Source organism: Perca fluviatilis, chromosome 8 (genome assembly GCF_010015445.1).
Source record: "Perca fluviatilis chromosome 8, GENO_Pfluv_1.0, whole genome shotgun sequence".
Classification (NCBI taxonomy): domain Eukaryota; kingdom Metazoa; phylum Chordata; class Actinopteri; order Perciformes; family Percidae; genus Perca; species Perca fluviatilis.
In genome coordinates this window covers 10,149,113-10,174,285 of record NC_053119.1, presented here as the reverse complement: position 1 = coordinate 10,174,285, position 25,173 = coordinate 10,149,113, and the positions used below count along the sequence as shown (strand labels likewise).

General features: G+C 39.6%; 3 protein-coding genes across 6 annotated transcripts; 1 reads left to right on the top strand and 2 right to left on the bottom strand.

Moving 5' to 3' along the window:
- The first annotated feature begins 943 nt into the window (after window positions 1-943).
- On the top strand, window positions 944-7,962 carry tdg.1 (thymine DNA glycosylase, tandem duplicate 1). 2 transcript variants are annotated; one of them, XM_039809225.1, is made up of 11 exons: window positions 944-1,075; window positions 1,671-1,742; window positions 2,779-2,945; window positions 3,377-3,669; window positions 3,774-3,843; window positions 4,518-4,653; window positions 4,919-5,001; window positions 5,092-5,186; window positions 5,828-5,999; window positions 6,305-6,442; window positions 7,147-7,962. In XM_039809225.1, the coding sequence occupies exons 2-11, from the start codon at window positions 1,687-1,689 to the stop codon at window positions 7,269-7,271; spliced, it is 1,335 nt and encodes a 444-aa protein (XP_039665159.1). In that variant the 5' UTR covers window positions 944-1,075; window positions 1,671-1,686; the 3' UTR covers window positions 7,272-7,962. The 2 variants fall into 2 exon arrangements, with proteins under 2 accessions (XP_039665159.1, XP_039665160.1); XM_039809226.1 differs by lacking the exon at window positions 1,671-1,742.
- A 59-nt stretch (window positions 7,963-8,021) lies between these two features.
- Window positions 8,022-16,875, bottom strand: LOC120564350 (patatin-like phospholipase domain-containing protein 2). Of its 3 annotated transcripts, none has more exons than XM_039809228.1 (10): window positions 15,117-16,875; window positions 12,000-12,232; window positions 11,809-11,874; window positions 11,259-11,291; window positions 10,694-10,903; window positions 10,461-10,518; window positions 10,178-10,351; window positions 9,487-9,628; window positions 9,281-9,355; window positions 8,022-9,061 (listed from the first exon to the last, which is right to left on the bottom strand). In XM_039809228.1, exons 1-10 carry the CDS (start codon window positions 15,319-15,321, stop codon window positions 8,995-8,997), a joined length of 1,263 nt encoding a protein of 420 aa, XP_039665162.1. In that variant the 5' UTR covers window positions 15,322-16,875; the 3' UTR covers window positions 8,022-8,994. The 3 variants fall into 3 exon arrangements, with proteins under 3 accessions (XP_039665162.1, XP_039665161.1, XP_039665163.1); XM_039809227.1 differs by having other exon boundaries at window positions 10,461-10,521; window positions 15,117-16,871; XM_039809229.1 differs by lacking the exon at window positions 11,259-11,291 and having other exon boundaries at window positions 10,461-10,521; window positions 15,117-16,865.
- Window positions 16,876-17,160: 285 nt separating this feature from the next.
- On the bottom strand, window positions 17,161-25,066 carry LOC120564791 (patatin-like phospholipase domain-containing protein 2). The gene is made up of 9 exons (XM_039810052.1): window positions 24,730-25,066; window positions 23,584-23,816; window positions 23,182-23,247; window positions 21,851-22,060; window positions 19,083-19,143; window positions 18,798-18,980; window positions 18,297-18,441; window positions 17,735-17,830; window positions 17,161-17,544 (listed from the first exon to the last, which is right to left on the bottom strand). Exons 1-9 carry the CDS (start codon window positions 24,914-24,916, stop codon window positions 17,223-17,225), a joined length of 1,503 nt encoding a protein of 500 aa, XP_039665986.1. The 5' UTR covers window positions 24,917-25,066; the 3' UTR covers window positions 17,161-17,222.
- Between the last annotated feature and the right edge of the window lie 107 nt (window positions 25,067-25,173).

The window sequence follows — 25,173 nt, the reverse complement described above, 5'->3', positions numbered from 1 at the left end:
ATGCATAGTTCAAATAAAGCATACCTGCATTCAAACAACATTTAAAAAGCTAGAAAAAAACTGTCATCAAAATGTCAATGACACATGGTTTTAATGGATCAATCCTTTTTTGTCTGGGTACAATGTGTACAGAGCAACTGGTATTTAAAATACAGATTTAAAGGACACATTCCCTATTTTTGGACCCAGGCAACATTAAAGTGGTTGTTATCATTTAGATGTAATTGTGCATTGCAATTCTGTTTTGCACTGGGCTTAAACACATTGCTATGTGGAAATGATTTAGGCCTTTTAAAAACAACTTTAAATCTTTGTTGTTGCTTTCTTTATGGGGAGCTCACAGTTTGGTAAGATATGTATATATTACTGCTGTAAAAAGCAACAAACACCAATGACGTCTTATCAGGTTGTATTGATTTATTTTGCAAAGCCCCATTTTAACCTTTTAGGCTGTGTAAGATGTGTCAATAACGTGTTGAAAGCCTGAAACCCAAGCCCTAAGTTGGAGCTGTGTCATTATTGTGATTTTGTATATATAATCCTGTGTTAAAAACAAAAAGGACACTGAAAATATACTTTAACCTGTTATGTTTTGTATTATAGGAGTTACAGTTATAGATGTAATAGATGCAATACTTAAAAACTGCACCAAGCCGCAAACATAACCATCACAGACTATCAGCCAATAGAAACAGGTCTCACAGAGATTTAAACTCGAGCAGCTCATACCAATGCTAAAATAGGTGCGTACCGTTTTGTTTTTTCTGATTTTATTATGCAGTTTACAGAACAAACACCATATTCAAACATACTTATTAAATAAAAGGGTCACAATATCCCACAGTCTAAAATATAACCTTTGGAGTAATTTGTGTTGTTTGAGATTTTATTTTTAGTCTTTTTGTACACCTACGTTTTACACTTAAGATCTTCCGGTGTCAAAGTTGACCGGCAGGGCTGTCATGTCTTTGTTGCCTCTGTTGCACCTCATATGTTGTGAATAGAAGAACGGGATAGATGGAAACATAACAGTCATATGTACAGAAGAAACTAATTTAAACCTTACCCACAACAGGTATGTCTAAGGTTTTATATAATGGGAAACTGTGTGCAATTTCTTTGCGAGGAATCTTAGTGGAAGCGAAACCATTCATCCATGCTAAGTTAGCTGAACTGCTAGCTTTTGGCTAACATTAGCTGCACTTGTGGCACTGCTATTGAATTGCTTTTAACAAGAACGTTCATGTTTTCACCCGGAATACGAAACATATATGATTGAAATGAAATAGCTACAAACTCGTACTTAAACTGCAAAACGTGTATTTTAAAATATAGTAAAAGAGATAACTATTTTTCATTCGGGTTTAGCTTTTTAGTTAGCATAGCTATGGTGCAGGTGTAAATGTGTTGTCGCAGAATTGTGTGTTTAGGATATCTACTGTTATACTTTCCCTAAAATAGCCTCTGCATAGGAGTGTTTTGACTTAAGGTTAATCTTTTGGGTTTGTTTTTTTTGTTTATGCCATGGTTTATCTTTTGTTGCTAACTCCAGTTTGTCTACAATGCACATGCATTCAGTTTCATACACTGCCATACTCTTAATATGCTAAACTACACGTACATCACCTAGCTATGTTTCCTCAATATGCATATTGATCTATTTAATAAAGTCAAACCACCCAAAAGATGGAAGACAAGCTGAATGGATTCCCTGTTGTCTCCCCGGAGTATCTTCAACAGTGGTGAGTCTTCCTCCTCACCACAATAAGACGAGATAAACCTTTATGTAGCCATGAGTCAGATTATATCTGCAAACCTCTGAATGGCAAAGTGTGATGAAAAAGAAATGAAAGCATGTGCGCCCCTTTTTTGTTTTGTTTTACCATCGTTTTCATAATATGCCATTTGGGTTGTGCACTGTGAATGATGATTTACAGTGCTATGTATATTGTTTTGTATTTTTTGTATTTTATAGCTCAATGGCATTTTACTTTGGTTTAATACAGGGGAACCAAAGAAAAACATCTGGTTGGTGGAGTGATCTTTGGCCTTAGTATGATGTAAAGCTTTTCTGTCTACAGTTTCTTTGATTCACTAACCTTTTCTTAACAGGGAACCAACAGTGTGGGTTCTCCATGTGGTGTGGAAATAAGTTTTAGACAACTCTGCAGAGTTTTTGTATCATAGACATGCACACATTCCACATTTTCAGAACTGGTATACACTCAAGTGTATAGGTCCACCTCGCTAAAACTAATGCAAACTTATACAACAGACCCGCAACAAATTCTACCTATTTTAAAACAAATTCTACATTTTTATTAAGGTTATTATGTTAGGCTGTAATTCGGGGGATGAAAAAGTGTTTCTAGTATATACTTCACTCTCATTGACATAAAGCTACACAAACCTCTCTCTTAAATGCCTCTGTATATTAAATACAGTTTGCTAATTTTTATTAGCTTCATCTAATAAACTGATTAACAACTCAGACCTAATAATTAGGTTATCATAATGGAACATATCCATCATGAGGATTAACTGACTGAGAGTGCATCAGTTGCATCGGTTATGTTTATTTTAACAAACTAAATTATGCATTATCAGTGTGTAACACTCAATAAAATCCAGAAAAAAAGCGCATGGTGCTTACATAGTGTGGTTACATAACACAACACACTGGTCTAACTCAACTTTCTGCCTGCAGCACATCCTGCTGCCATTTCACTTGTTGTATTAATACTTCACACAGTCTTTTTAAATTATTCTTCCTCATAGGGTTCAGTCTGCACAGCAGTTTCAAGCTCTCCAGGCCCAATATTCAGGCTTCAACCACAATCATCAGTCTCACTATCCGGAGGAGCTGCCAGGAGAGACAGCCATGGCACACATGGGTTATCCAGAACCCATGATGGATCAGCAGGAACCAGCCAACCTGGCAAAACGTACTATGATCCCCTTTGAAAACCCTCACTGTATATGGGTTCTGGGTCAGGTCCCAGATTTCTTAATGTATCAAAGTGTTGACTCAGCGTGCAAACAATAGGTCTGCACAATTGTACTTATTGATAAGATGTGATGAAAGTTTTGTAATACTGCATGACATTAGCATGCTTACTAGTAAACATGCTTTTTTGAGAAAAGCTTTGTGTAAGTTAGTGTCAGCGTTCCTTGCATTGTGGTATGCAAGGAAGTTTAATATGCTATATTCGGACATTCGAAACATTGAATTAAATGGATTGGATGGATGGAATATTAAGTCACAGCAAGAGGTAGATGGAGTCTGTCAACAATAAGTTATACAAAGTGCAAGGGCATGTGAAAGATTCGGACAGTTCTTCCTTTTTAATATGGCCTCTCTGAACGTTTCTTGTAGCCCCAGCCAAAAAGAGAGGCAGACCAGCTCAACCCAAGGAACCCAAGGCTCCCAAACCACCAAAAGTCCCCAAGGCACCAAAGCCACCTAAGGACCCAAATGCACCTAAAGCCAAACCTGGTCCTAAGCCCAAGAAGGCCACTGAGGCTCAGGCAGATGGCAAGCAAGAGAAGATTGATGAGAGCTTCAAGAAGGTTAAGAGGAAAATTGACCGCTTCAAGGGAATGTCAGAGGAGGAAGTCATGACAAAAACTCTACCAGACCTGCTGGAATACAACCTGGACTATGTCATTGTAAGATTCCCTGTTCAACTGTTTAAAAAGTGGAGCCAAACACTGCTATCAGGAATGAATTGTGGTTTGTAAGCTTAAAAAAAACTTGCACTGCTTTTTTATAGATTGGTATTAATCCAGGACTGATGGCAGCTTTCATTGGACGGTGGTTTCCAGGCCCTGGAAATCATTTTTGTAAGTTACATGATAAAAATGAGTTTAAGTCGTGTGATTGGAAAAAATGGATCCTGTGCTGGTCTGCAAAAATGACTAAGAAGTTTTATAAATATAAATAAGTTTTAAGAGCGTTTGTGTGTAGGATACAAAGTTCACGAATATTTATTTTGATAAATACCTCGACACTCCAACAATATTGTATGTGTTAACTTGTTGCTTTCACAAAATATTTACACTGATAAATAGATTAATATGATAATGTATATACATGAGGTAGAATTAAAGAGTAAGGTAAAAGGTTACAACAGTCTGGTAAATAAAATTAAAAGCAGCTTTTAAACCTTTAAAAGACAAACGCAGAAGTTATGCCATATTACGATATCCAAAATCTAAGATGATATCTAGTCTCATATCTCGATATAATATCAATATATTGATATTGCCCAGCTCTATGTGTGTCTGTTATTCTGTACAATCTTTGCAAGACCCAGTTTGAGTTTTAGACCTTAAGTGTGAGGACTTTTTTTGTGCAGTGAGGCTTTACAGGTTCAAATAAGAAAATGTGTATTGGCTAGAATCAATTTTTACCTCACTCTTCCCATGTTCTAAATGAAGATTAAGCAGGATGCTGTGACACTATCAACTTGTTGTTAGCCAGAGAGATGTATGACTGGGTAACTGTTAAATTTCAGGGAAGTGCCTGTTTCTGTCTGGATTTACTGAGGAGCAACTCAACCATATGCATGACACCACTCTGCCTGTCAAATACAAAATGGGCTTCACCAACATGGTGGCCAGGGCGACACCAGGGAGCAAAGACCTCTCAAGGTAGGCCTATAGACTCTTGGGGGGGGCAGACATGTAAGACACATCAGTTGCATCCATCGATTATAGATTGAGTTGATTGCTCACCATCATGTTTGATAAAATCTATATTTAGTGCAAATGGGGGGCATCCGGATTTGTGCTGAAGTTGGATGAGCAAACGGGAATCATAATAACGGACTGTTAGGCTGAGATTCCTGTTAGCTTTATTGGAATTTTGTTGTATCCCTGTATTGTAACCATTTTTCTTTTGTTTTCATCTCAACAGTAAAGAGTTGCGTGAAGGTGGCAAAATTCTTGTAGAGAAGCTGAAGAAATTCAAGCCTCTAATTGCTGTTTTTAATGGAAAATGTAAGCACCCTTCTACTACAGAGCAACAGTTGCAATACAATTATTTGTTTAAGTTAATTACAGTAATATTGTTTCCCCCCCCCCCCGAAGGCATCTATGAAATGTTCTGCAGAGAGATGTTTGGTAAAAAACCAAAGAAACTTGATTTTGGTTTGCAGCCACACAAGATCCCCGACTGTGACGTGGTGAGTACTTAAATATTGATTAAAGTTGGCCTCTTTTTCCTAATTAGCCTCTCAAAATGTATTAATTTTCTACATTCTTGGTTGAACCCAGATATTAACATTTCAAGTCCTATCTGTTTAGTAAAATGAATGGATCAGATCAGTACTTAATGCCATTTGAAATCAGTATCAACACTGAAATAGGGACAATGGCGTATTCTCAAAAGTGTTAATTGCAAGACATCTAAAATATTTGTTCTACTCAAAGGTGCAGTCAGCAATTTGTAATCCAATACCCTTTTTGTGAAATTCAGCGAATATCTCCTCATGATCCACCAGCTGTCCATTTGTGTGTGCTGAAAACTTATCTGGTGTTCATACACAGCCCTGGCTCTGTAAATGGGTAACAAACAGTGGCTCGGACCGAGCCACACAACCCTATCCCGGCTAATCTCCCTCTTCCACGTCCTTGCCCTCAAGGAACAGAGCTACTCCATGATAGTAATGCAATGTAAATAACACAGGAGAATTTACCAGAACTTCTGAAGGAGTGTATTTGTTTGGGTTCTTTCTCCAGAATCGCTGACTTCACCTTTTTAAGGGTTGAAGCAGTTTCATAAATGAAATCAGAAAAATGTATGACAGTCATTTCCCCTCCACAGGCCCTGTATCTGATGCCTTCGTCCAGCGCTCGTTGTGCTCAGTTCCCTCGTGCTCAGGACAAAGTCCACTTCTACATCAAACTGAGGGAGCTCCGAGATGAGCTAAAGGGTCTCCAAAAAAGTACTGAGATCGAGGAGGTTGACTACAGGTTTGACCTGAAATTGGCTAAGGGTAAGCACAGTCATCATGGATGAATGGAAGCGTGTCTGTTTTAATTTTAAGTTATTTAACCTGCATTTAAACCCTAAGTTTAACCCATGGCAGTTAAAAATCAGTTTTCTTAAAGGGAAACTAGACAGCAGCATTGTGACATACATAAAAATAACTCAACAAAGCCATAACCATCATTAAACATAAGTAGTTTCACTACTTTTAGTGTAGTAAAGTACTGTATGAAGATTTTTTTCCCGGGTCAGATCATGTTTGGAATTTACTCTTCCCTTTTTTTATTTTATTTTATTTTTTAACATCAACAGAGGATGCCAAGAGGATGGCGATAAAGGAGGAGCAGTACGATCCTGGTTATGAAGATGCCTACGGTGGAGCATATGCAGAGGGTCCAGCCCAAAGCCAGACAAACGGTCACTGTACATTCTCAAATGTAGAAAACGCAGGTAAAACACGCACGCACGCACGCGCGCACGCACGGTTGAAACAGTTTGCTTCTGCAGAGTGTATTCCACTCTACATTTTAATCTATCCATTTTAGGTTATTATTAAACTCCTGCTGAAATGATCAGGGTGCAGCATGATGTTGAATCTCCAGACACATATTTGAACTGTCTTTTAAAGTGTTTCTGAGTTCTTGCTCAGAACATAAAGTGCGTTTACATAGACTTAGGTAACCGGATTAGAGCCGGCATTCTGCAGTAAACTGCTTTCTCGGCCGCCCGGATAGCTCAGTTGGTAGAGCGGGCACCCATATGTGGAGGTTTGCTCCTCGACGCAGCAGGCCCGGGTTTGACTCCGGCCTACGGCCCTTTGCTGCGTGTCATTCCCCCCTCTTTCTCCCCTTTCATGTCTTCAGCTGTCCTGTCAAAATAAAAGGCTCAAAATATGAGGACATAATTTAGATTCTGTAATCAGGGGAGGGGATCATTTCCCCAGCTAGATTTCTCCTGGAGTTTCTAATCCTCCATCACACGTTTCATGTTGATACTGATACTGTATCCTTCGAAGTGATTCAGCATCTTGAACATGATACTGTATCATTGCTCTAGAGGTGCTTTTACGTATCTGACAGATTAAACATAGCAGATATCAGTTGTGTCACATTATCCTCAGCCCTGAGGCTTCAGTCTGTGTTGTCTGTCTTCAGAAGGAGCACAGGAGGCGACCACGTCACAAATACCAGGCCAGCTCCCAGACGGACAGTGGATGACCCAGTCCTTTGCAGACGAGATCCCAGACATCAGCGGTGGAGCAAAGGATGGCAGCGTATGAGGAAAAGACTTATTTTGTCGGGTTTTTAGATCTTTTTCCTTTTTAATAGTGTCCAAGTGGAATATACACCCATAGATGGACTTTTTGTTTTGTTTTTAGAGGTTTTGCAGAATATTCTTTCTGCACTTTTTATTTTGTTTGTGGTCTTGATGACCATCTTCATGGCAGTCTTTTTAAATATGTGAAATCAGGGACTTGACAATGATGCTCGACTGTGCTTGGGGAAGGTCATGTATTTAAACGTTTGTTTTTGCCTTTGTACTGTACTGTACTGCACTGTCATGCAGTAAGTGTATACCTTCACGTCTACTGTTTTGACAGTAGCTAATACTCAACTCCAGATGGTTATTTAATAAGCTTGATTGATCCGTGTGAAGCCTGTATGATCCTCTGTGAATTGAGGCTTTAGCTAGCAAATAATGTTTTACATTCATGGTGCTATGAACTGACCACGATGCAAAGTGATCACTCGATGAAACCAGACTCGTCGTGTACGATTGAGGTTCCACAGAGGGAATTCCTGGCACGCCTTTCAATATAATGTTACAAAACTCAAACAGGTTATATTTTAATCTTTTATCATCACGTTTTTTGATTTTAGGAATTGTAGAATTATGTTTTGTATGTTTATGAAAATGTCATTCACAAGGAATTTTACGAAACATTGGTCCATTAAAATGCCTTGATGATGCTTTTTCTATATTATTGGATTACCTTTCATTACTTTTAAGTGTCATACAACGTCGTGGGTACAAACGTAGAGGTGTTTTATTTTGTAGAGAGAATATATAACAGAAAACAGTAGAAAATGGAGGCCAACATGGAAAGAGAAGGGCTGACATGCAACAAAGGTTGTGCGCTAGGTTGTGGAACTGGATTTCACAGTAACAGAGTGCCCCCAAAAATGTTTCAGCACAGGTAAATTGACAATGTTAGACATAACCTTTAACATCTTATGTCATGACCAAACTACCTGATGTTTACAGTATATCTTTGAATTGGTTTCACATGTTACTAAACTCGCATCCTATGAAAATATTTCTGTACCAACATTGTTTACTTATAATACTGCAGCGAAGCCGTACACATTTTGTTAACTGAAACCAGAAGAGATTTTTTTTTTTTATACAGTCTAAAAGTAAACCAAATATTGGCAATGTAATGGCTGCATTCAGCAGATAACCCTCCTTGTCAACTCTTGACCAACTTGATTTTATGCACTGCGTTCAAAATGCTGGTCATTCAACAAAGGTACGTTCATTTCATTTGATTAAGGTCAGGCTAATTACACTTTAAAAGTACGATCATTGGGAATAGTTAGGTTAAGCTTTTGGTCACAATGCCGGGTGGTTTTTGAGTCGATACATATGAGTCCGACAAATCCAAACAAGCATTTCTTCTATACGGAAGTACACAAGTGTTAAAAGATTATAAATAAGCTACTCTATTTCTGATAAATCTAACATAAGTGATAAATATCATATTCCATTCATAAAAGGTTTTACATCTGCAATGATAAACAGTATTTTTTCCTGCCTGGTTGATGGGTGATGAAGTGTCTGTTTATCTGTGGTTTAAAGTCACCTCACCATGCAGGTGTATTGGGGGTGGGGAAGTTGGAAGGGCCTGTACAGGTAGATGTGCGTTAGAAGAGGTCAAGGGTACCGCTGTTGTCCCACTGAAGAGTTTGGCAGAATTTGAGGTAAGCGTTGAGGTCAAGGGTTTAATGTTTTGGTCTACTCCAGTCTGAGTTAGAGGGCTTTCTGCTGCAATGCTGCTCTGACAATGCGCTGGAGAATACAAAGATGAGAACACAGAGACAAAATAAGCATCTTCATAAATGGGGGTTTTGCCATTACATTTTTTTATTAAGTGTTATTAGTTTGGCAAAGAGGTTGTGTAGGCCTATGTATAGAATAACTAATATTTACGGTAATTAATTGATTATTATTAATTTGATAAACTCAAGGTTAAATAACATGTAAAATTATGAACTTCCAAGCACACACCTGTTGGGATCCTTGGCTCTGCTGCTCCATGTCTGCTTGCAGAGATCTGCAGTCGATGTCCACAGTGGTAATATGCTGTCACAATAAAAGACCAATATAGTGTACAAAATCAAAGTGATGCCACTAATTAGAGAATGGAGTAGGATATTAAGGGACTGTAATTCTCTTGCTTCATTCCCTTGTGGTTGCATGATCAGACCCTTTACCTTTTGGTGAGCGAGAAGGTCAGCTCAATGGGCAGCATGAGGAGGGCCAGCAGATACAGAACTGCTTTCACTGGAAGGAACTCAGTGAGCTGAGACCACTGGGTGTTGCCACAATGACTGTCCCTGCACGCCTCACACAGCACTAACGCAGGCAGACACACACACACACACACACACACACACACACACACACACACACACACACACACACACACACACACACACACACACACACACACACACACACACACACACACACACACACTTTTCTGTGGTTTATTTAGGTTGGGCTCCCACATTCAGTTCATTCATCGCATCATAAATTAGTTTTTAATGAATTATTGAGGTAATTTAGTCCTTTTTTATTTTTCATGTGGTGGATTTAATTTTATGCAAGAATGTGCATTTGTATTTTATTCATCATTTCAACCTTGAATTTACCACTTACAATGCACATCTCCAGGGATGATCCTGCACTGAGGAGCTTCACAGGAGTGTGTGGTGGTTAAGTGCTTGTTGCACTGGCCAGTTTTGATTTGGGGGGGGGTGTAATTAAATACAGTAAATTAAGCCTATGAATAAACCTAAACCTTACATTTAATCGTACCGCTCACCCTCTTTTGAAGCCAACTAAACCCTTTCTTTGACTTAAAAACCTGCCAACTGCTGAGACCTGCCCCCTCCCCTTTACCTTTCTTGAAGCTAACTGGGAGGTGCTCTATGACTTTCACATCCAGCCACCAATGATCTTCCTGATGAGGGTCTTGTCCCTTCAAAAGCGTCTTCACGGGCTCACAACAAGCAGGCTTGACTGTGTCCGTCTCCACCATCAAACTGAGGGGAGGATACTGCGTTCCAAGCAGATCTATAACAGACAGTTGACTGATAACATGTATTAGTTGTCACTACATGGTGTGAACCAGAAAAAAAATCAAAGACTCAGTTGTGAGGAGGATGAACGTGGAGGAACTTACCTCTTTCTCTCAGGAAATGAAGAGCATCCACGTAGCCGTTGTGGCAGATCTCAGCCAGCTTCTGTCAAAAACAAAGTGTGTTTGTTCTTTCTTTACATTACAGAGGACTGCTTACACATCTCAGGATACATTTGTTTGTTTTTTTATATGTGTGACAGAAAAGAGAACTACAGATTTTTCTCTACTGTGAAAGTTAAAAAACAACAACACCGTTTTCAAGAAAAAGCACCCACTTCAAGTGTGGGAGGGAGGAAGGATGTACAGATCCGATGCACATTGCCGGTGTTGACCTGGATGCTAAAGTTGCTGTAGTGCACTTCGAAGAAGTTGAATGTACCCTCTGTGGGGCAAATGTCACTCTCGCCAGAGAACGGGGCCATAGTGATGGTGTTTCTCTGCTCAAACAGAGGCATGTTGTTGCTCAGGGCTCCATCCATATAGTGCTGAAGAGAAAGGAAGAGAAAGGACTGAATGTAGTCTAATTGTGTACCCTGCTGAATGCGTATTGCATGAACTGTATCTTTGTCTTCATGTAAGAGGCATGTCTGAATGGATTACCAGGCGTAGTTAAGACATATTTGTAAAGTGCATTCAAGGAATTATTTTGACATTCAACTTATTTTGGTTTGCTCTCCCCTCTGCCTGTGTATTCTACTTCAATTACGGATTTTCCTACATTACCCAGAGTACCTTCTGCAACTCCTAAAGAAGGAGCGTGAATATTTAACTATGACTTTAAAGTGTCATTAGAGAGAGGAAAAAAAACATTTTTAGATGTGAGAAAAAGCTTGGACGTACCCCTAACTTTACGTCTTCTGGCTGCAGTGCATGCTGGGGCGATAGAAGCTAATGTCAGTGAAGAAACTGGTATCAACTGTTTATTGTTTGTCGTTTATTGAAAAGGATCCCCATTATGTGATGCCGTAGTAGTTAGCTACTCTTCCTACATACACATTACATCCCAGACAAGCCATTACAAGAATATATGTAAAATCACAGCAATGTGTCTCCTTGTATGACTGTTAAACATGGAAGCACAATATTGGCAGCTCTGAAAAGAACGCCCAGCTCTTTCTTCCCGTGTGACAGAACATTTTGTATTAAACAAAGTGAATAAAGTATTTCCTAGGAGTAATAATAACTAAAAGAAAATAGGCCCTGGAATGCTAGTTAGACTTTTTTTCCCCTTCTCCCTGTGCACAATGAAGTAGGTGAGTGCCAGAAATCCCAATTTGGATTCATTTTTTTCTTAATCTGATTATAGGGGCTTTAAAGTAAAGAACACACCATTTCCTTCTAATCCTCTCACAAAAACCTAACTTTGGAAATGTACGGTATATCTACTCACCACTCCACGGTACGAAGGAGGGATGGAACCACAGTAAACAGGGAAAAAGCAACTGCACATCAGAGCCTGCAAAGGTAGACAATGCAGAACAAAACTTCAGATATCAGCCCCTCAGCTCCTGGCATACTATCAGAACAGATGCTGTGACCAGACTGCAAACCTTTACGGTCTCTCTCAGCTCTCCATTCTACCTGAATCAGCTCCTCTCTGCTGTCAAACTCTGACACTAAAACGTTCTTCCGATCAGCCAGTCTGGTGAGGGACACGCAGAGCTTTCCGGACGCACGGAGGTGGGCGTCTGCTGGAAGCTTCTCCAGCAGGGTGTCCCGTACCGTCCGCAGCAGACTGAAGGTCGGGTGGAAAACTCCCAGCGTGTGTTTTCTGGCCTCTTTCGCCACGGTCAAAACATCAACACAGAACTGCTCTGAGGTGGAAAATGTGGAGAAATCAGTCAGAGTCAGAATGGATAACATTGGGTGCCTGGGTAGCTCACCTGGTAGAGCATGCGCCCATTTATAGAGGTTTTACTCCTTGATGCAGCGGCTGCGGGTTCAACTCTGACCTGCGGCCCTTTGCTGCATGTCATTCCCCGTTTCTCTCCCCTTTCATGTCTCCATCTGTCCTATAAAAATAAAGGCCTAAAATGCCCCAAAAATAATCTTAAAAAAAAAAAAGAAGAATTAATAACATTAAACCTTTAATTAAATTTTGATATTTTTGTCATATTTTCTTTAGCTATTTTGTGATCCTTTTGGATCTTTGATGTACTGAAGAAACTAAATGTGTACCCCCGACTAACTTGGCTCCTTCTCTTAGAGCTGCAAAATGCATTCTGGGTAATATAGGAAATAATTGACTCTTGTTTATAGCCGATTTGTTTCTCGTCTCTTCTTTCTTTGCTTAAGTCATTTAAGGTCGTTACATTATTAAAATAGTTTTTTATTGTGTGTGTGTGTGTGTGTGTGTGTGTGTGTGTGTGTGTGTGTGTGTGTGTGTGTGTGTGTGTGTGTGTGTGTGTGTGTGTGTGTGTGTGTGTGTGTCCTTGGCCTCCCTTTGCTTTGCAAAACTCCACGACCTCTGGAATTTGCTCTTACTATTGCATGAACTCTGCATGTGTCAGTAAACTTGCCAAGTACAATATTTACTCCAGGTATGGTATCAATAACAGCACTTGTGATAACATATAGGACAACACCTGAGATAACATATCCCTGACCTTTTTTAATAACCGGGCACTGTAATTACTACAGGAAGAAAATGTGGCAGACATAAGTAGTGTCCATAAAATATAAATATCATATAACTTTTATAATGTTTCATTTAAAAAAAACACAGCTTTTATTTGTTTATATTCACCGACACACTGTCAATAAAGGGCTGATAGACTAATAGAGTATATGAATAAAAGCAAAATATATGCAAGGAAAAACTTTTTTTTTTAAATAGGTGAGACACAAGTGTTTAGGCAAGATGACCTTAAAAATAGGATTGGGCATCGAGAACCGATTCCTACTTGGAATCGTTTCAAAAAATTATGATTCCAGTGGAATCGTTTCTTTATTGGAATCGTTTAGAGGATTTGGTTTCAAATCCAATCATCGCTTCCCAATTTAATATGCGCAAGCTTTGGTTTCCAAAGCGACCAGGCGCTTGTTGTGTTACAGCCTTGGAGCAGCACTCTAGTGCAGCTTTATTTTACGTTGGAAAAAGCCCGGTAAAACTGCAACCCATCATTGAATCAAAATAAAACTTTCCTCTTATTTATGAAATAAGCATGTGACCCATTTCAACTCCACCCCTCAAAGAACCGGAATCGACAATCGATAAGAACCGGAATCGAAAAGAAGAATCGGATTCAGAATCGTTAAAATCTAAACGATGCCCAACCCTACTTAAAAACAGTAATGGTGGCAGTTTAAGGAGTTGTTTGTGCAAAACTGCAATTTATGTAAAGTTTTAGTCTAAACTAACTAACAACTGAAACCCACAAAGAAATAACTTCTTAAGAAATTACTTATTTATCTGCAAAGTTAGGGTCAGATTTTGTTTATTTTAGATAAATATAAAAAGAGGAAATCAACACAATTCATTACATAATAGCTTGGTGTAATGGGCTATAAACTCTAACCTCAAAGCATAAAGAAAACCATCTTTCCCACCTTTGGTAGGAAAATGGTTGTTAAGGCAGTTGTTGTGCCATGTTTGTCATTTTGATGTGATTTATGTTATTTATTAGACAGGCATCCTCTACCGCTATATGCTATGTATTTAGTATATTTTATATATGCTGTGTATATAATTAGGCACAGCTCACTCTAAGGTATAGGTCTAACTTTCATCGTCTCTTTTAAAGTTAACTGGGCTGAGCCCTCTGTTGTGTTTTTACTAGAATTATTTCACAAGAAGGAGTTCATGCCTTTGAAAGGGTAATATGCTTCAGTAGCTAATGATTAACTGTGCTGTATGTAATATATTTTGTGTTTTTTTGGCTTGATTTGCAAATAAAGTAATGAAAATGTCAAAAAAAAAAAGAAAAAAAAAAAGACTTGCATCCTCTTTAACTCCTAAACCTCTGCACTCGGTCCAGCACTCTGCCTTCAAATGTATTATTTACCGGTGATGTGGCACACATCATTGTATTTTTATATTATAGGGTTAGGTGTTCTTTTCTCCAAGAGAGATGGGATACTCACAAATCTTATCTTTTTTAAAGCCCTTATTGGAAAATTACCAAATGACCTTTCAGATTTCCCTCGTCACGCAGATGGGCCGAATCAGACACACTCTACTGACTGCCTGGCTCTTCCTTCATGTTCCATGAGCTCGGTCTGAACTTGGTAAATTTAAGTGCATCTGACTCCTGGAACAAAATACAGCACTTCCTTAAAATCAATTCACTCATACCTTTTGGACATTGACATGAATATACTTTTAATCTTAAACCTCCCCACCTCTACTTGTAATTGTTTTAGATAGCTGCATTTTATTATTCATTTATTTTAATTTATCTTTGAAATGACCTACTTTAATTGCAAAATTGCAGGGCTTTTTTTCTAACTTAATTATCCTAATGTGTCTATCAAATTATTTGTCTCCAATAGGAAAGTTTTACTGGCATGGTATGCCTTCTCTCTGTATATATCTTTCCCTGTTTTGTTTTTGCTTTTCTTTGTTTTTGTAATTGACTCGGTCATAAGGGTCATTCCTCAATGATCTCTCAAGTACAAATAAAGGTTGAATGAATGAATAAATTAGTTGATAATTGTGAGACAATTAACAAATGTCTGCCAAATGTACAGTAAACTCACCGATGGGAATCCCAACAGCCAGAGCTGCAGCCACGAGACAGCCAGATGAAGCTCCGCAGATCTTAGAGGCTCTATGAACAAGCTGCGGGACCCGCTCAAGGACACAGCTCAAAGCTCCCAGGTAGTAAACACATCTGAATCCACAGCCTGCAAAAGAGATGTTCCACTCCTCGTCCCAGTTAAACATCTTCTCTGAGGTTTCCATCAACTTAAATCCACATCTATGTAGTCCCTGTAGTCTTTTCAATCATCTATCCGAGTTCAGCTGGTGCATTTGGATTTCTTTCAATATTCCCCAAGATGTAAACACTGTCTTATCTCTACTACATTACCAGGTGAAATGGACAGTGCTTCAGTTGGCTGTGCTATAGTATTGCACAACTTACTAGGCTCAAATGTCACATGTTTCAAAATAGAAAACAGGCTAGTCACTTCACCTTTTTCAGTGTATTTAGGCCAGCTGCATGTCATGTGATACTGTTTTCATAACTTACTTTCATAACCAACAGACGCGTGTTCTGCGTGCCAATAATCAATGTCCACAATTGGTCTGCATTTCGGTGCTGTGACCCATTTATTTCCCTTAACGGCCTGCTTACCGTTGCACAAGCATGTCCATTTCATTTCTGGTTTAGTTCCATTCATTTTCCTTGTCAAACAACTTAAACACTGACATAACAAACACATTGAAAAGCTTTCTGCTTTCCCGTTTTCGACACACCTGTGTACCTGTGGCTAATTACATTTATGCCTTCCCAAAGGCAGTGCTCTACCCAGTGCTCAAACATAAAACTGCACATTAATTGACATAACCAACATGGTAGCCTATACAAACAAAACAAAGTGGTGTAATGGCTCCAACAATCATCATTATTTCTAGATCCTGCTGCTTTAGGTTTGTTTTTAGAATTATGGTGGACTTGGGCACGGTCTCTGCAGATACAGACACTGCCACACATTTCTAGAGGGTCATAAGTAATGATTGAGAGGGATTACTTTTTTTTTTTTTTTTGGAAGGTCCTACATGTTTTTGTAAAATAGATATGTTTACATACATTTATGACCTAGTGCTGTTTTAAATTTTTTCCAACAGTATCTGTGACTGATAAGAGGTTTTGGTTTTCGATCCATACTATCAATATTTGAAGACCTTCGTATTTTAGCTATTTTTTAGCATCAGGTTAGTATTCGGTAACAAGACCTTTTGTCTCACTGGAGCTTAAGTTCTTGAATGCTAAGGCAATTTGTTTTATTGTGCTTTGTTAAAATGACAAAGTGCTCAAATTCTACTAGAAGTAGACACTCATTTCACCTTGAAGCAGCATTAATAGTACATTTTTTTGTCCACTTGGGGGCAGCGGAACAAAACAGACATATTAAACACCTTATAAAGTTATGTAGAAAAGTTAGCAAACTGTTGCCCATTTACAAATCCAGCAGAAGCAGAGGAACATTCATTTAGAGTTGTGTTTCTGTCCACCCAACGGATGTAAGTCCAGTATTCTACCACCAGTTGAGAAAAATATATGGCTCTTTAGCTGCTAAATGCTCCACCATGCTCACCAGCTAGTCTCGAACTTTGTCTGTCTGCTATTTGGTGCTGAGCAAGTAATGTTTAGCTACATACTGCTAGAAAGACCAAAATAATGAGCTAAAAGATGCTAAAAAGCTCCAAAGAGCTGACAGGATCTGTAGCTGAGTAATGATTCTCAGTGAGATACTGCTACACACATACAGTGCCTGAATTAGAACAAAAAAATAAAATGGTGCCAGCACTCTAATTCAACAGTTACATGACATGATCATTGCATGCGTCTTTGACATACAGTATTTATATTCATAAAGCTGTGTGAAGCTTAAAAAAAAAATATAGCAGAACATTCTTTTTTTTTTTTTTTTCAAAAGACAAACTCATGGGAGAGAGCTGGAGGATGAGGCAGAACATCGATGTCCAGTAAGCCAGAAGAGTTAGTACTACTGTACAAGCGATTACATTTAAGAAACCCACTGATTTTCTTTGATAATGACACCACAAAACACAGGATCTTTTTGCAATCATTTATTCAACATTTTTGCTTTCTTCTTTCAGTGAAATATCCAATAGAGTTACTTAAATGCAGAAAAGGACACAGAATCAGTTTTCTTGATGTCTGAAGTTTGCTCGGAAGTAATATTTCGGATCCACCCCACAGCTCTGCCCAAACCCCAGCCTGTACCTGCGCTTTTAGGAGACTCTGTGGCAGCTTCACCAAACCCAGAGGTGGGGCCGACGATGGGTGTGAGAGGCGGAGTCAGAGGCATGTGGTCCAACTCCTCTTGTGTGTTCCAGGTGAGGGTAAGACTGGAGGGGAGAGTGGTTTCTGAGGCCATTGGGAGATTCTTTGTGTCTTTTCTCTGATTCAGGCTTAGTGGTAGTCTTGACGACTCACTGGAAAAAAAGCACATGGTAGAGACGAGGATTCATCTTGTGAGGAATGGCGGGCAGCGGTTTTGTGTCAGTCCACCACTTTGCTTCTCCAGAAAGTTTACAACAGTGGCATTTAGCTCAAAGTACAGCCAAGTGTGATGTTTTTCTTTTTCTCAAAAGGCATTTAATTAGAAATGATTACACTGCATACCTGTCCTTGTCCTTCCAAGCATTTTTGCACATTTCTCCAGCCATGCCGTAGAGCCAACTCATTTCCCTATGTACATCTGGGATCCAGTCCACAAGTCTAACAAAGAACAGCCAAAGTCTCGGTGAGTCAAACAGTAAATAACAAAAAGTTCTAATTGTGAAAAAAATGTAAATAAAAACTATTTGCAAAGCAACTCCTGCTGTCAGAGAGATGTAGTAGACTACAATATTTCCTTCAAATATAGCAGAGTAGAAGTATGAAGCCTTGATGTGCTTAATTATACGATACTGAAGAGACTTAATGCCCTAGATACTGCAGCAGACTATCCTGGAAAATAATTTATAATAGACCATTATCATTACCTAAATATCCGTCTGTGGTTCATAGTCATTAATACATCTACGCCAAAGAGTATTTGCAAATCATGTGTAGCATTTGTTGTAGCCCGTTTGGATTTCATGATCACAGAAGAAATAGTGCTAAAAGGGCTGCAAGCCTATTACAAATTATTTGGATGATGGTATTGTAACAGGTTGAACAAAGCCTGGCTAATACACTGTACCTCTGGGCTAGGGAGAAGGCTGAGTCAACAGGTCGAGCACAGGGCATCTGCAGATAGGAAGTCACCTTCTTTGGCAGGTACTCGGTCATCTGGGACAACAGACCAGCATCCGTAGTATGTGCCTTCCTACAGGCCTCACAAAACACTGACACAAATACAGTGAAAAAACAAACATGACATATTTTTTTAGGGCATTTAATTCCACAGGACAGATGAAGACATGAAAGGGGAGAGAGAAGGGAAATGATATGCAGCAAAGGTCCACAGGTCAGAGTCGAACCCACGGGCACTGCAGCGAGGCGTAAACCTCTATATACGTGCGCCTGCTCTACCAACTGAGCTAACCCAGCTACAACATTACATAATTAGTTTTACAGCATTACATTTACCTTACTGGCGTTGGTATATATATATATATATTTTTTTTTTTATTTAAGTATAAATAAAGATTTCCCTGCTGATCACAACCATGCCAGCCACCCTTCAATGTCCTGTCCTTACCTTTTTTGATGGCAACTGGGAGGTTTTCTATGAGCTGTGGATCCAGCCACCAGTGTCCTTTCTGATGTGGTTTCAGTCCATTCTGTTGTGCGTTCTCATTGGACTCTTCAGCCCGCTCCTTCACCTTACACTCACAGCAGTTTGTCTCCAAACTTTTCATGGGACTATCGGTGCTGATCAAATCTGTGATGGGCATTTAAATTGAGACATTTTCTGCAATAAGAAGCACTGGAATACTGCTGCTAGTAGAAACAAACACACACACACACACACACACTATCTTACGGTTATCTTGTAGGAAGCGGAGAGCATCCATATAGCCCTTATGGCAGATTTCAGCCATTGCCTGTAAAATTTAAAAAAGGTGCGGGTGAAGATGCAAGCTAAATCTGCTTACTCTATATCAGGGGTCTTCAATTATTAAAATAGCCTATAATAATAATAATAATAATAATAATAATAATAATAATAATAATTAATAATAATAATATTTACTTGTTGGCATGATTTTATAAATCATGTTTTAAAGGGGTGATAGAATGCAAAACCGATTTTACCTTGTCATAGTTGAATAACGAGAGTTTGGTGGGTAACTAGGACATACATAGAACCTCTAAATCCCATTGACATCCCTTTCCTCTGCAAATCTCACAATTTGAAACTGCCTCTGAAAACGGGGCAATCTCAACGAACCACCGAGTTGACGTCAACACGGTGGCTCCTCCTCATTTGGCTCTAGTCTTTCTCTTTGTCACGCTCCAACATTTACATAGGCTACAACACTGATCTGAGATCAGGTAGTCTTCTGAATAGGTCACGCAGATCTCAGAAATTGGATACATTGTTCATCTGCCATTTCATCACTAAATTCACTTCTGAGACTATATTTTTACGCGAGAAATCAACTATGTAGACGTAAAATATGGGCAGTTTTCCGAAAATGGATGGCTAATTGCAAATTTTGTCCGACTGTGTGTCGGAGTTCAGCGGCCGGTGCTGCCTGGGTTGCTGCCTCGCTGCCTGGCCGGTCCTACTTCACAGACCCCGGCCTGCTGTGAGCTAGATGGAGCTCCGTCACGGCCGGCATCCCGCGGTGCTCCATACCCGCACAAAGTCACCGTTTCTGGGATACTGGACTACCAAACGCCGCTGCCCTGACAGAACTCCAGGGCCTGCAGCTCGCTGCTCTCCCTCCCCTCTTTCTGCTAAATGGCCGGTGTGTGTGAGAGAGCGCCGTCAGAGAGCTTGTTACGCCTGCAATCTCTTACCACAGGTTCCAGTTAATCTTATAATGGATATGTGTGTTGAGTTATTTAAACAAACGATCGGGGAAATAAACGCCTCTTGTCTTAGTAATAGAGCCCGCAGTGAGCTGGATGGAGCTCTATCAATGAGAGCTAGCTAGCCTCCTCCTAACGAGACCTCTGAAATTCACAAAAATGCATTAAATTGAAATTGGACAAAAGCGTTAGCTAAGCTTTGTAAGACCTTCGAGTAGCTGTAATATAAGTGCCGTGACGAAATTCAAACTGTAAATATACTATAGTTATGCCGGCAGCCGGCCAGCTCCGGAGCCCCGAGCCCCAGTAGTCCAGTAACCCAGAAACTGTGACTTTGCCCTGGGTATGGAGCCCAGCAGGCTGCCGCTTTCTCGTCAGACTGTGTGGAGCTCCTGAAGTCCGACACGTCTTACCAAATTTGCAATTAGCCATCAATGTTCGTAAAACGGCCCATATTTGAACTTTATATAGTTGATTTTTCGCATTTAAAAAAGTCTCAGAAGCGACTTTAATAACGAAATAGCAGACAATGTATAACATTGCAGTGTCTGAAATATGAGACCTGTCTCGTCTCCAATGTATGTGGTTTGCTCAACCAATCAGCACGCAGCTCATCTAAATATTCATGAGCATACCATATTTGGAAGAAAACCTCTGGTTCCAAATAGAGCCATATTCACAGAGTAGTTAAGGTTCCATAGAACAGCACTCGGGCCATTTTCAGCCCAACCAATGTTACATACCCTATTAGGAGACCTTAAGGAACAGTGTGAAATACAATCATATAATCATTCTATCACCCCTTTAATGTTAAAACATACATGTGACACAGTGAATCCTTAGGATGAACTGTATCTGTGGATGGCTACTTTACCTATAGGCCAGTAAGCCTATCATCAGGGGCAGATTTATATATTTGTTGATAAGGTTAGATTCCTGTTAAGACTTAATTTTTGAAAAAACTTCAAACATCAAGACTAATTTGGAGGCCCCCCTGCATCGACTTTGAGGACCTCCTAGGGGTCCCAGAAGCCCTGTTTAAGATCCCTGAGCTATACAATATTGCAGGCGTTCACAGTCCATTGGTATCACCATAAATGGAACGTTTGTGTGCTGTACATTTAAGATGGCAATAAGCCATTTCTGACCAGCAGAGGGCAAAAAGGAGATATTAAAAGAAATTTGAGCCATTCAGCCAAGCTTTGGCTCAGGCAGGACTTGAAAACAAACTTTGGAAACGTGTTTTCATCTCCTTCAAGACACATGGGTGGCCCATAAGTGTGGATATTGGTTAGTGTTAAGATTATCAAATAGCGGGGTGGCCTCTAGCTCACCCAGTAAGAGCGTTCGCCCCATGTTGGCTGAGTCCTGCAGCGGCCCTGGTTCGAATCAGAGCTGCGGCCCTTTGCTGCGTGTCATCCGCTATCTCTCGTCCCCTTTCATGTCTATCCACTGTTACTATAATAAAAAAGGAAAAGCCCCAAAAAATAATCAAAAAAATAAAAAGGATTATCGATTAGCATATTGTCTCACTGTAGAGGAATTCTGTACTGCTTTGACTCCTCTGCATCATCTCTGAACTTTAATGGCTTTTCTACACTTAGAGGTCTCACATAAACAAGATAGTTGCATGACAAATACTTCAGGTTTAATGTCTGTGTAAGTAGATTGTGATGAGATACTAAAAAAAAGAAGCAAAACCAACTGAAATTATTAAACAAATATAAATCTTTTAACTGCTGCAGTAGAGAGTCAGTAGCTCCTGTGTCTCACCTCAGGCGGCGGGGGGAAGAAGGTGCTGGTGAGTCGGTGTACGTTCTCCGAGTTGACCTGGATGCTGACGTTGTTGAAGCGCACCTCGTGGAAGATTAGCATGCTATCTCGAGGACAGAGATCGCTCTCACCGGCGTACGCAGAGAACGTGATTGTGTTTTTCGTGTAACACTGAGGCTGGTTGTCACTGATCGCACCGTCCACATAATGCTGAGTGGAAAATGAAGATGTTGATCAGTGGGTAGAATCAGAAATGGATTAAGGCACACTATAACCATAAGTTCTTACATATTCAGAATTATGAACACTGTCAATAATATTGTACATAGTTATCATGAAGATGTAATAATAAACATATCATACAGTGTTACGACCCCACCTCTGCAGTGCAGGGGAGGTTCCTCCTACAGGCAGAGGGTCGTTAGTGATTGGAACCACCTGGGCTCAGCGTATTTAAGCTGCTTCTAACCACTCTGTTTTCTCTCTCTGCTCTTCCAGGTATGATCCTGTTTTGGTTTGTTCCTTTATAGTTTTATTTAGTTTCCACTCAGTCATTTACACACATACAGATTCACTCACCCATGCACTTTACATGCACCTTACATTATGACAGTCTCACACCTCATTCCTTTTTCTTAGTTTAAAGTTAATGTCTTGGTTTACAATAAAATATCTTTTTGATTGGCCTATACTTGTTGTTGGTGTCCCCTCATTTTTTGCCACAGGCTGTGAGCCGGTTTGTGACAAGTGGGGATCAGTAACTAAATCAACCTGACCGGTATATTGAGCAAGTATAAAGTTTGAGTGGAATGCAACCCCCCCTGTATAGATTAGAATAAAGTCCCAAAATAACTAAAACTATGTGACACTTTGTATTTGTTGATGCTGTGTGTAAGAGCTGTAGGTTTAATTTTAGAAATATTAGAGGCTGTAGTTTGTCTAATATTTTGTTGTATTTTTCCGTAAGGTATTGCAGGGCTTGTGTATTTTCTTATATGTGCATTCACGCCTAAACCTTTCCCTATATGCCAGAATTTGAATATTTAGTGCTGTGCACTCTGGTAGCAGGATATGTCTACTACACCAAGACTAGTGGCCACAACACCGATAAGTTGAGGTTAAGAAAAATGTGCATCAATACCGATTAAAAACGGTTAACATTTTGCTTTAATTTAAGCACATGAGGTGGCATTAAACTCAGTTTCAAGATAAACTGTTCCCCATAAAGAGTACTAAATGATGCCGAGCTGGAACGTTGACCGACTGAGTGAAGCTCATATGTCTTGGCTTAAGAGAAAACTTTGCATGTCCTAGCTTTGTGGTTCACTCACCACTCCACGGTAAGTAGGTGGAATCACACCACAGTAGAAAGGGACGAAGCAGCTGCATAAGAGGGCCTGGAAAAGGCAGGACATTACTGAAAATTATTTACAGAAACAAAAACTCTGGTTACACAAACACGAAGTTCTTTACAATTTTGACAAGAGTGAATACCATTTTATTTTAAAAGAGACAGGGCTGGTTAAAATTACAAGATAAAAATCAGATAGGACTGTAAACTATTGAAAAAAATATAAATAAAAGAAAATCACTCCTCCAGTTCTGCTCAAGGAAGGTATGGCCTCCACATATTCCTCAATTTACAATTGCATCTTTTTTAAGACACCAAAGTGTCTCCGAAGGGTTTCCTCTGGATAAAAGGCTTAGCTTTCCTCCCAAATTGTAAAATATACCTGAACAAGCTCTTCTTTGCTGTCAAACTTCGTCACTAGTTCGTTCTTCCCATCAGACACTCTGGTCAGGGACACACAGAGCTTCCCAGAGGCTCGAACATGGGCGTCTTCTGGAAGGCCCTCCATCAGAGAGTCTCGTACTATCCGCAACAGATTGAAAGCCGGGTGCAGGGGCCCCAGTTTGCGCTTCCTGCCCTCTTTGGCCATAAAAATCAAATCAGCACAGCATTTCTCTGCACACAGAAACACAGTAATTAGAGTGCATGTATTGTAGAAATGCTGAACTGGAAACTTGGGAATCTACTTATTTTTTAAATAAAACTATTGAGAAGCTGTTTGATTGCAAACATTTCTACATGATTAGAAACTCCCAACTGAAAAGTGTCTTCACAAAACACTGCAGATGCACTTTAAAAACAGAAATCCTGATTAATCAGGACTTTAAATCTTAAAAATAGAAGTATTCTGTCAACTAAGAGAAATTAAGATTACCCAATATGAAAATGAAACGCACAATTTTGTAATATCTGGAGCAGGTTCACAGATTTCATGGATACATTGAATCTTGGCATCTTGGAATCTTTTATGAGCCACTGAATACAGAATATAACACTATTGCTACAGTTTCGTACAGAATGTTTCCCATCACACATGTACAGATTCTGCCCATCCATTTTTTTTTTCTTCCCCTTTGTTTGTTTTTGTGTTGGCATTTTTTGTGACGTTTTAAATTTCGTCTGTCTGGCTAGTTAAAATTCTGTGCCAAAGTGATGGAAGGTCAACTAAAGCAAAGAAAATCTCTTAACTGCGCACAGGTTTGTTACCTTTATTAACGTTTGAATTCAGAAAATCTGAGTTGTAAGATGCAAACAGCAACAATTCCACAGATCTAAATGATTTCTGGTGTATATATATATATATATATGTCCATGAGGAGTCTAATGAGGTCCATGTGGGTAGCCTACACGCAGTGGGTCTTATGAAGTGCATTACATCTATGCCGAATCATATAATAAAACGTAATGATTTAAATAGCATCTTGATCATTGTTTCATTCTAACCGGAAATTTGCCAATTACCAACACAGCGTTAAACTGGCAGATTTTTGAATGACGTTTGGACGGCGAGAAGGAACGTTCAGCTCACCGATGGGGAGTCCAACAGAAATAATAGCAGCCATCACAGCACCTGCAGACGCTCCACAGATTTTAGAGGCGTCTTGTATTAAGCGAGGGAACCGTTCAAGGATACAGCAGCAGGCGCCAACATAATAAACCCCCATAAAACCGCATCCTGCAAACGAGATGTTCCACTCTTTCGTCAAATCAAGCATCTTCTCAGTTGCAACTCCACCACAGAAACTAACTAGACAAAATCTCAGCTTGTTGAAATGTAAAATGATGGCGATCACTGCTGGCCAGCTGCTACCTTCACTTCACCTGCAAACAGCATCCAAAGGTGACAAAGATAACCAACTGTTGTGTAATTTCCCATTTTAAATAGCTTATGGTCATTTAGTTTGATTGGGAACTTTTTTTCCTATTGGCTGGAAAAGGTCACATGATAGCAGAACGAGTTCGCTGCCACTGC